The sequence below is a fragment of the Melopsittacus undulatus genome, chromosome 17 (genome assembly GCF_012275295.1).
Source record: "Melopsittacus undulatus isolate bMelUnd1 chromosome 17, bMelUnd1.mat.Z, whole genome shotgun sequence".
NCBI lineage: Eukaryota > Metazoa > Chordata > Aves > Psittaciformes > Psittaculidae > Melopsittacus > Melopsittacus undulatus.
This window is the reverse complement of record NC_047543.1, coordinates 2,870,951-2,882,621: the sequence shown is the minus strand read 5'-3', so window position 1 is coordinate 2,882,621 and position 11,671 is coordinate 2,870,951. Positions and strand designations below refer to the sequence as shown.

The following is an 11,671-nucleotide window of genomic DNA, read 5'->3' as shown; positions in this document are numbered from 1 at the left end:
CCATGAGGGTCACTGTGTTCTGCTGGCCACCATCACCACACTGCCACCGTGACCGTGACCATCACCACAACCGTACCATCACCAACACCACGAGCACAGCATCACCATCACCACAACCGCACCATCACCATCACCATGAGCCCAGCATCACCAACACCACGAGCCCAGCATCACCAACACCATGAGCACAGCATCACCATCACCATGAGCCCAGCATCACCATCACCACGAGCACAGCATCACCATCACCACGAGCACAGCATCACCATCACCATCACCACGAGCACAGCATCACCATCACCACGAGCACAGCATCACCAGCACCACGAGCCCAGCATCACCATCACCACGAGCCCAGCATCACCATCACCACAACCGCACCATCACCATCACCACAAGCACAGCATCACCATCACCACAAGCACAGCATCACCACGAGCACAGCATCACCATCACCACGAGCACAGCATCACCAGCACCACGAGCCCAGCATCACCATCACCACGAGCCCAGCATCACCATCACCACAACCGCACCATCACCATCACCACGAGCACAGCATCACCATCACCACGAGCCCAGCATCACCATCACCACAACCGCACCATCACCAACACCACGAGCACAGCATCACCATCACCAACACCACGAGCACAGCATCACCATCACCATGAGCACAGCATCACCATCACCACAACCACACCATCACCATCACCACGAGCACAGCATCACCATCACCACGAGCACAGCATCACCATCACCACGAGCACAGCATCACCAACACCATCACCACGAGCCCAGCATCACCATCACCACGAGCACAGCATCACCATCACCATCACCACGAGCACAGCATCACCATCACCACGAGCACAGCATCACCATCACCACGAGCACAGCATCACCATCACCACGAGCACGGCGCAGCCGCTCCCCGCTGCCACCTTTGGGGATTTTGCAAGCCTTTAATTGTCGTAAGCACAGATTAATTAAGCAGCGCTAAACACAAGCCCATGCATTATTGATGAATAAGGGTGAGTTCAGGTTGGTGCAAACGGTGTAATTAAATATAAACCTCAAGCTGCCCATTGTTAACGTACAAATTACATTACTATTGCGACACGTGTCGGGGCGCGCGGCCGAGGGGGAGTGGGGATGGGGGGATACAGGGGGGGGTGTTGGGGGGCAGGAGTGGGGACCCCACAACCCGGCCCCATCGCTGCGGTCATCCCTGGGCACAGTGCCTGGACTGGGCCTGTCTCCATCCGCATCCATCCCAGATCCATGTGCAGTGGGGATGCTCTATGTGAGTCCTCATCCCTTGTCCCCGGCCCCATGGGGACAGCAGCCCCCCAGGTCCAGGATTGGCACCCAGACCCACTGATGGACATGCACAGGGGCTGTGCACACGCATCCTGCATGGTCCTGTGCACACACACACCACACATGCACCATCCTGTGCACACATACACCTCCCTGGCACATACACATACATACGGATGCACACAATGAACATCCCTGGCACATCCATGCCAGCACACACACACACTCCCGTGTCCTTCTGCACACGCATGTGCATGTGGATGCTCACACATTCACATCCCTGGCACATCCATGCCAGCACACACACATGGATGCACACACACATGGATGCACACACACATGGATGCACACACACATGGATGTACACACACATGGATGCACACACACATGGATGCACACACACGGATGTACACACACATGGATGCACACACACATGGATGCACACACACATGGATGCACACACACATGGATGTACACACACATGGATGCACACACACATGGATGTACACACACATGGATGCACACACACATGGATGCACACACACACGGATGCACACACACATGGATGCACACACACGGATGTACACACACATGGATGCACACACACATGGATGCACACACACATGGATGTACACACACATGGATGTACACACACACGGATGCACACACACATGGATGCACACACACATGGATGCACACACACGGATGTACACACACATGGATGCACACACACATGGATGCACACACACATGGATGCACACACACATGGATGTACACACACATGGATGTACACACACACGGATGCACACACACATGGATGCACACACACACGGATGCACACACACACGGATGTACACACACATGGATGCACACACACATGGATGTACACACACACGGATGCACACACACACGGATGCACACACACATGGATGCACACACACATGGATGCACACACACATGGATGCACACACACACGGATGCACACACACACGGATGCACACACACGGATGCACACACACGGATGCACACACACACATGCACACACACATGGATGCACACACACACGGATGCACACACACGGATGCACACACACGGATGCACACACACACATGGATGCACACACACATGGATGCACACACACACGGATGCACACACACGGATGCACACACACGGATGCACACACACGGATGCACACACACACGGATGCACATACACATGGATGCACACACACATGGATGTACACACACACGGATGCACACACACGGATGCACACACACATGGATGCACACACACATGGATGTACACACACACGGATGCACACACACGGATGCACACACACATGGATGCACACACACATGGATGCACACACACTGATGCACACACACATGGATGCACACACACACGGATGCACACACATATGGATGCACACACACGGATGCACACACACACGGATGCACACACACATGGATGCACACACACTGATGCACACACACATGGATGCACACACACATGGATGCACACACACACGGATGCACACACACATGGATGTACACACACATGGATGTACACACACACGGATGCACACACACATGGATGCACACACACATGGATGTACACACACACGGATGCACACACACATGGATGCACACACACATGGATGCACACACACATGGATGCACACACACGGATGCACACACACATGGATGCACACACACACATGGATGCAGACGCATGCACATGTCTAGCACATACATGTACATGCACACACACACCACCCATCCAGGACCCCCTCCATGGATCAGGACATCCCATGTCCCCATCCCAGCCATTCCACCCTATCCCTTTGGGGGGGGGGACCCTGGTGACACCCCAATTGGGACAAGTGACATTGACCCTGGGGGGGGGATGGGGTTAGGAGGGGGGGGCCCGGCCGGCTGCGCGTCCCCCCTGGCCCAGGCAGCGGGTGGGGGGTGGCAGCTGGTTCCTATTTATTAACCAGTCATGGTTAAATTGGTTTATAAATTAACAGATGTTTTAACTTTAGTCTTTCTTCTGGGAATGGAGGCAGCGAAACTGCTCAGTGCTGGCGGCCTGGCCCCCCCCGGGAGGGGGGCACTGGTGGGGATGGGGAGGAGCAGGGATGGGACCCCCCCCCCATGCAGCCCACCCTGCTATGGGGGCACTGGGATGGGCTCTGTGGTCCCCTGAGGTCACAGATCCTTCGGGAAGGGATGGATGGGGATAGAACTGGGGTTCTACAGGTGGGTAAACTGAGGCACGGCCCCAGCAAGAGGAGACCCCCGGGGGGCCACGTCCTCTCCTTCCTTGGGGTCTCAGGCTTGCCCCCCGTCCCCCCCTTATGGTTTGCCCTGTTCAGACCTCCCAGGTTGGGCAAACCGGGGCACAGACTCCCCCCCACTGATGCATGGTCCTATCCGATGGGATGCGCATCCCAAGGTGATGTCCCCGGACCCCCCAGTACCCCCATGGCAGCACCCCAGGGTGTGAGGGTTGGCATGGGCCGGGGGCCGGTGGCTGCCAAACGGGATGGCTCCAGCCACGGTCACCCCGTGCCAAAGCCCTTGAGCCTGTGCCCAGGCCTGTGCTCGCCATGTGGCTGTGCCAGCGCCGCGGTGACCCTGCCAGCACCGGCGATGGCATCTGCCGGTGGCACCGGGACCAGGCCCAGAGCGGGGGGGGACAGGAGGACACAGCCCCCTGCCTACCCTGATGGGACCCATCCTCATGGTGCCAGCGCCACAGGGACACGTCCCCTCCTTGCACCAGCGTCCCCATTGCGGTGGGGTGCAGCCCCCAGCCCTACAGCATAGAGGGGATACCAGCGCCCCCCAGTGCCTCCATAGGGGTGGCCATGTCCCCAGCCACCCCAATGAAACCCCATTTGGTGGGGGTCATCCCCCATGCCCTCCGAAGCGCCCCATGCCTGTGGCTGGGGGGGTACCGGCAAGGAAGGGGTTAAGGTCCCTGCCGCCCCCCCCCGGTTCCAGCGCGTTCCCACGCCTGTTCCCACTGCCAGCACCTCCTCTGCAGCCGGGGGGGGGCAGCACCCACCGGGGTCCTGGGGTGCGATGGGGGCTCCGGGGGGGCACCCGGAGTGATGGGCACCGGAGGGGGGGCCCGGCACCCACTGACAGCCCCCCCAAGCACCGCCCCTATAATTAGCCCCGCCCCCTCCGATGCACAGGCCCCGCCCCCCCGACACTCACCTTTCAGACCCAGCGATCCATGTTCCCCAGTGTCTTCTCGTCCCTACAATGCTCTGGCCCCGCAGTGCCCCTTGTCCCCCCCCGTGTCCCCCCCCCTGTGCCTTGTCCCCACAGTGCTCCATCCCCAGGGTGTGTGTCCCAGAGCCCCATTCATGGGGTGCCCCATCCCTGGGCTGCCCCATCACCATGATGCTCCATGCCCTGTATACCCTGTCGCCACCATGGCCCACCCCCGTGCCACCTCGTCCCTGTCACCTCATCTCCATGCCACCACATCCCCTCTGCCACCCCATCCCTATGTCACCTCATCCTTAAGCCACCCCATCCCCACAGCACCTCATCCCTGTCACCCCATCTCCATGCCACCCCATCCCTGTATCACCTCATCCTTATGCCACCCCATCCCCACAGCACCTCATCCCTGTCACCCTGCCCCCATGCCACCACATCCCTCTGTCCCCCCATGCCACCCCATCCCTACACCACCCCACACGGCCGCAGCCCCACAGGCCCCACAAGTCCGGTGCTGCCGCCGCTGCCACCGGTGGGTGCAGGCTCCATCTCCGGCTCCTGTCACCGGTGAGGAGCGAACTCCACGTCCTGAACCCGCTGCTATTTTTACTGCCTCTGCAGGCTGCGCTGCCGCAGCCCCCGCCACGACGCACGGTGATGGGCACGGCACAACCCCCGGTGCTGCCCTGCCCCGGTGCCCATGGCACGGCCGGGGCTGAGCCGGTGGGCACGGGGGTGACCGGTGTGCGGCACGTGGTGGGTTAGGCTCCGGTACCGGGGCCCGGTGCGGCTCCACACGTGCCCCGGGTGTGTGGGTGCGGGCGCGGGCGGCGTGCGCCGATCCCGGGGGGCTGCGGGTGCTGCCGCTGCCGCAGCGCACGGAGGGGAGGGGGCTCGGCCACCCCCTCGCTCCGTGTCCTCGTAGGCGGCAGGAGAGGGAACGGCAGCGGGATGGAGCCTGGGAACCTGTTGCCATAACGACCCGGGTCCCGCGGTGGGATGCCGGGATGGGGATGAGGATGGGGACGATGCTCGGAGCATCGCATGGGGTCCGCTTGGGCATGGGGTGACCGAGGGACCCCGCACTTTGTCCCCGTGCTGTCCGCTCCATAGGGCCGCTGCCCTGCGGTTGGCAGTGCCATGTGCAGGGCCGGCTTTGCCATTCTGTGCCATTCTTTGCCATTCTGTGCCATTCTTCGCCATTCTTCACCACGCTTTGCCATGCAGAGTGGTGCTGTGCAGGGGAGGCCGCTCCGTGGCACGGTGCCACTCGGGTAAATATTGTGCTGGAGCAGCGGTTGCTGGCCCGGGGCCACCGCAGCCCTTGGAGCACCGGGAGATCCGGGGGCCGGAGCCAGATCCCGGCTCCTTCTTCCTCGTTCCTCCTTGGAAGCGGCTTCCTCAGCGCCACAGTCCCGGCCCTGTCCCCGTCCCCCGGCCCGGACACCCCGTGATGGGGCCGGAGCCGCTCGGTGCTGCCCTCGGTCCCTGCCGGCAGCCCCGCACCGGATCGGACCCCGGTACCGAGCGGTGGCCGGGCTGGAGGCTGTGCCCGAGGCGGGGGGGGGGGCACGGGGGGAACCTCCCCTTCCCAAGGGGAAACTTTGGGTTCGGTGGAATTTTCCACCAGTGCAGAGCCGGGCACGGAGCGGGTGAGGGCAGAGTCCTCTGCCCATGGCACACCCCGTGGGCAATGGTACATTCGGGGTGTCCTATGTCCCCATGGATAACCCCTGGGAGATCCCATCCCTGAGCTGTGGCCCGTGTGGGTCAGAGCAAAGGGGGGGGGATTTTCCTGCTGCCCATCCACGGGTGTAAGTGGCCGTGACCCTGCCCCGTGATTGCGGCTTGGTGGGGAAACTGAGGCACAAGGAATGGGGACCCACATGGAAGCACCTGTTCCAGTCCCATTCCCATCGGGGGACACCCCCTTGGCAGGGAAGGGGTTAAGGTCCCCCCACAGCTTGTCTGCACCCCCTGAGGGGCTCCCCAAGGGCTCATTACCTCGGCCTCAGCCCCCCTGCCCCTGAAGGGGGGGATGAATAATTCAGTGCTTGCTAGGAGATGTGTCCTCCCTCCCTCTCCTTCCTCCTCCTCCTCCTCCTCCTCCTCACCGGCTCTGCTTTCCCCACCTCCCTCCCCTCTCAGTCCTCGCCGTACCGGAGCCCCGGGTGCCACCGAACTCCCTGCTCGGTACCGGTGCTGAGCCCCCCTGAGCGGCAGCGGCGGTGACCATGGACCCCAAGGACCGCAAGAAGATCCAGTTCTCGGTGCCGGCCCCCCCCAGCCAGCTGGACCCCCGCGCCGTGGAGATGGTGAGGGGACACCGTGGGGTCCGGGGCACCCCGGGACTCCCTCGGCACCCCCGAGGGCGCCGTCGGGACGAGGGACCCCCGGTGTGACCGGGAGGGATGGGGGGGAACGGGAGAGCCCCAAGGTACCGGGTATTGGAGGAGGGATGGGGGCAGAGTGGGACAGGAGGGATGGGACTGGGGGATCGGGGGGGACAGGAGGGAGGGAAGGGACAGGGAGAGCAGGACGAGGGGGTTTGGAGGGGACAGAAAGGACCGAGTGGGATTGGGAGAGCAGGGTAAGTGGGATCGGGGGGGGATAGAGGGGACAGGACATGGAACGGGAGGGACAGAGGGGACAGGACTGGATGGGGGGGACAGGAGGGGACAAGGGAGGGACGGGGACGGGACGGGAGACCTCCGAGGTACCTGCGTGAGCTGCGGGCCCGTAGAGTTGTGCAGGGGGACAGGGATGGGGCAGGGATGGGACAGAGGGGACAGAACGGGGACAAGGATGGGGGAGAGGAAAGGGATGGGACAGAGGGGACAGGACAGGAACAGGGATGGGACGGAAGGGACAGGACAGGGACAGGGATGGGACGGAACAGGGATAGGACACGGGCAGGGATGGGATGGAAGGGACAGGACAGGGGCAGGGATGGGACGGAAGGGACAGGACACGCTGAGAGACGGTGAAGCCACTGTTGTACCCAGCCCGAGGGGACGTCCCAGGCACACACCGAACCCAGAGCTCCCATGAAGGGACCGGGCAGGGGCTGGAGGGGATTGGGGACATGGTGGGGACCCGGGGATGAGGCCGCGGCCCCACACGGTCCCTGCACACACCCGTGCTCACACGCATGCACATACATAGACACGTGCATGGGCCCTTGGCCCCGGGGTGCAGGGGACGGGGACCCTGCGTGTCCCCATCCGGTGACACCCCCTGTGCCCCAGATCCGGCGGAGGAGACCCACACCGGCCATGCTCTTCCAGCTCTCCGAGCACTCATCCCCAGGTGAGCAGCGGCCGGGAATGGGGCACGGGACAGGGATGGACGTGGTGTCAGGGGACGTCTGGGGTCACTGATAAGATGTGGGGCAGGGATGGGATGTGGTGATAAGGATGGGGTGTGGTGTCATGCACAGCACGAGATATCCAGGATGGGACATGGTAGCGGGGAGGGAATGCAGTGGTGGGATGGGATGCGGGTGTCACCTATGGCTTGGGACATCGGGGATGGGACATGGTGGCAGGGAGGGGGTGTGGTGTCGCATAAGGAATGGGGTGTCAGGGACAGGACGGGGTGTTGCATAAGGAATGGGGTGGCAGGGATGGGACATGGTGGCAGGGACAGGATGCGGTGTCACATATGGAATAGGGTGGCAGGGATGGGATGCAGTGGCAGGTCCCTGTTGGGCAGGTAACCCTTGGAGCAGGGGTCTGGGGGTGGCAGGGACCTGCCTGGCTCTGCTGGCTGCCATCAGCCCCTGTCCCACTCACTCTTCTCTCCCCATTGCTGCCACTGACCCAGAGGACGAGTCCCTGCCCTACCAGGTGAGTGGCACCAGGACACCCGGGGCAGCCCCGCTCCCCATCCCAGGGCACCGGGGGGTTATCAAGGCCCAGGCTGGCTCCACGCTTATCGGTTCCCTGCCCGGCACCGGCACCCGGCGCCGGCACTGAGGGGACGGGGACACAGAGCACAGACAGGCTCTGGGGTTTGGCTGCGGTCAAACAGCCTCATGACCATCACAGGGACACCAGAGTGGCCCCCATTGCAGGGTCCTCATTGCTGGGAAGGGGGTGTCAGTCTTGGGTCCCCATTGCGGGACCTCCATCGCAGCATCTCCATCCTGGGGCCCCCATCACAGCATCTCCAGCCCGGGGTCCCCATTGTGGGATCCAAGTCACAGCATCTCCATCCTGGGGTCCCCATTGTGGGATCTACATCACAGCATCTCCATCCTGGGGTCCCCATTGCAGCATCTCCATCCTGGGGCCCATCACAGCATCTCCATCCTGGAGTCCCCATCAGAGCATCTCCATCCTGGGGTCCCCATTGTGGAATCCACATCACAGCATCTCCATCCTGGGGTCCCCATTGCAGGATCCCCATCACAGCATCTCTATCCTGGGGTCTCCATGGAGGGACCCCCATTACAGCACCCACCTCCCCATGGGGTGCCTGGCTCCCCTGGGTCCATGGTGACCCTGACATGGGGGGGACACACCAGGACCCCATTCCTGATGCCATTCACTCCTGCAGCGTGAGAGCTGCCTGCTGAAACCAAAGAGATCCAACCCGTGTGCCTACACCCCGCCCTCGCTCAAAGGTACTGCATGAGCCATCTGAATGGGGAAACTGAGGCACGGGGCTGTGCGGGGTGGGCTGGGGGCACCCGGGGTTCCCCACACCTCTCTGGGTGCTCCATGGGGAGACCCCAGTGCTCCCAGTGCCAACACTGGTGCCTCCCCAGCGGTGCAGCGCATTGTCCAGTCCCACATGGAGGGTGGCCTGGCCGGGGGGGACAGCTCCGATGGGGAGGCTGATGATGGGGAACATGTCGATCCCGACAGTGCCCTGGAGCCCGGTGAGCGGGATGGGGATGTGGGATGTGGGAGTCCGGGGGACATGGGGACAGGGGCCCTGAAGCCCTTGGGATGTGGGGACAGGGATGTCAGATGCTGGGGGACATGGGAGTGAGGATATTGGATCCTGGGGGACATGGAGACAGGAATGGTAGATCCTGGGGACATGGAGTTGGGATTTCTGGAGCCCAGGGGATGGGGGGACGGGGATGGTGGATGCTGGGGGACATGGGGATGTTGGATGCTGGGGGACATGGAGACGGGGATGCTACAGACTGGGGGGTTTGGGGATCGGGATGCTGGATCCTGGGGAACATGGGGATGAGCATGCTGGAACCCTGCAGGACATGGGGATGGGGATGTTGGATCCTGTGGGACATGGGGATGGGGATATTGGATCCTGCGGGACACGGGCATGGGGATGTTGGATCCTGTGGGACACGGGCATGGGGATGTTGGATCCTGGGGACACGGGGATGTTGGATCCTGCGGGACATGGGGATGGAGATGCTGGATCCTGCGGGACACGGGCATGGGGATGTTGGATCCTGTGGGATATGGGGATGCTGGATCCTGAGGACACGGGGATGTTGGATCCTGCGGGACATGGGGATGGAGATGCTGGATCCTGCGGGACACGGGCATGGGGATGTTGGATCCTGAGGACACGGGGATGTTGGATCCTGCGGGACACGGGGATGTTGGATGTTGGGGAGCACGGGGCCGGCCCAGCCGCAGCCCCGCGCTGCGGACACCGGTGCCCCCACCCCTGTAGCCCTCGGGGCTGCGGCGGTGCCGTCGGTGCCTGCCCCTGCCCTGGCTCATCCCCGCCCGCACCAACAGCGCCCGGGAGCCATCCCCGAGCCGAGCGCAGCTACTTCAGCGGCCCCAAGGCTCACAAGCGGAAAGGTACCGGGATGGGGGGGGGGAGGCCGGGGCCGGAGCTCGGGACCCCGCAGTGCGGTCACCCGGAGCCGGGTCCCGCAGGCGGACAGAAGGTGTCCTTCGCCGGCGGCTTCGACGAGCGCGGCCAGGACCTGAAGTCGCTGACGGTGTCCGAGATCCCGGAGGATCCCGAGGGACTGGAGGAAGAGGAGGAGGAGGACGGCGGCACCGGGGGTACGTGGGGTGTCGGCCCCTCCTGAGCCCCGTGTCTCCAGGTGGTGTGGAGGTGCCTGAGCCTCTGCCTGTCCATCGCTCCATCCATCCATCCCTCCATCCCTTCATCCATTCATCCCTCCATCCATCCCTTTATCCATCCCGTCATCCATCTCTCCATCCATCCCTTCCTCCATCTCTCCATCCAACCCTCCATCCATCCATCCAACCCTCCATCCATCCGTGCATCCATCCATCCCTCCATCATCTATCCTTCAATCCCTCCATCCATTCATCTATCTATCTATCATCTATCTATCTATCTATCTATCTATCTATCTATCTATCTATCTATCTATCTATCCATCCATCCATCCCTCCCTCCCTCCCTCCCTCTCTCCATCATCCATCCCTCCATCCCCCCTTTCTCCCCTCCTTCTCCCCACCTATCCACCCATCCATTATCCCTGCATCCATCCCCAGAGCGGCGACACGTTGGCTTCGCCGAGGTCCCATCTCGCCCCATCGGCACCGAGCGCCATTCGCCCACCTACCCCCTGGGTACCAGTTAACCGGCACCGGGACCCGGCACCCCCCGGCTGCAGCAGCTTCGCTGGTGCCCCCCCCGGCCCCATTGCCCCCCCTCGCCCCACTGCTGCCCTGCCTGCGCTTCGTGTGCTGCCCCACACATGGCCACGGCCACCACGCTTCGCACTGGGGGGTCCCACGCGAGGGGCCGGGACCCCCCCGGGGGGCTGGTGGGGACCCCCCCCCCCGGCCCCACATCGAGCTGAGCCCCCTGCCCGCAATAAACGGCTGTACAGAGAGGATGGAGCCTGGTCTGGGGGGGCTGCGGCCATGGGGGGGGGGCTGACCCCCGGGTTTGGGTGGTCCGGGCATCGGTGGGGCGAGAGCAGGGAGCTGTGGGGCAGGGCTGTGGGGCAGACACAGGTGCTCCGTGGACACCCTCCCTCTCTCATAGGAATGGTCTCTCCCAGCCCCACTGATCCCTCCGTCTGGAGGTGAATGGACCCTCCCAGCCCCACCGAGCCCCCTCCCCCGGGTAGTGAATGGTCCCTCCCAGCCCCACTGATCCCCCCACCTTTGGAAGGGAATAGTCCCTCCCAT

At 62.8% G+C, this 11,671-nt stretch overlaps 1 protein-coding gene across 3 annotated transcripts; it reads left to right on the top strand.

Annotated features, from left to right (window-relative positions):
- The first annotated feature begins 6,707 nt into the window (after positions 1-6,707).
- Positions 6,708-11,332, top strand: PPP1R1B (protein phosphatase 1 regulatory inhibitor subunit 1B). 3 transcript variants are annotated; one of them, XM_034070192.1, is made up of 8 exons: positions 6,708-6,877; positions 7,811-7,871; positions 8,388-8,410; positions 9,123-9,189; positions 9,334-9,447; positions 10,289-10,354; positions 10,433-10,564; positions 11,027-11,325. In XM_034070192.1, the coding sequence occupies exons 1-8, from the start codon at positions 6,797-6,799 to the stop codon at positions 11,113-11,115; spliced, it is 633 nt and encodes a 210-aa protein (XP_033926083.1). In that variant the 5' UTR covers positions 6,708-6,796; the 3' UTR covers positions 11,116-11,325. The 3 variants fall into 3 exon arrangements, with proteins under 3 accessions (XP_033926083.1, XP_033926084.1, XP_033926082.1); XM_034070193.1 differs by lacking the exons at positions 6,708-6,877; positions 9,123-9,189 and having other exon boundaries at positions 7,688-7,871; positions 11,027-11,332; XM_034070191.1 differs by lacking the exons at positions 6,708-6,877; positions 7,811-7,871 and having other exon boundaries at positions 8,192-8,410; positions 11,027-11,330.
- Positions 11,333-11,671: the final 339 nt, after the last annotated feature.

Coding starts and splice junctions, on each gene's coding strand:
- PPP1R1B (XM_034070191.1), top strand. CDS start 8,195: ATGGTGGCAGGGACAGGATGCGGTGTCACATATGGAATAGGGTGGCAG. Junction 9,448..10,288: donor CGACAGTGCCCTGGAGCCCG/GTGAGCGGGATG, acceptor CCGCACCAACAG/CGCCCGGGAGCCATCCCCGA. Junction 10,565..11,026: donor GGAGGACGGCGGCACCGGGG/GTACGTGGGGTG, acceptor ATCCATCCCCAG/AGCGGCGACACGTTGGCTTC.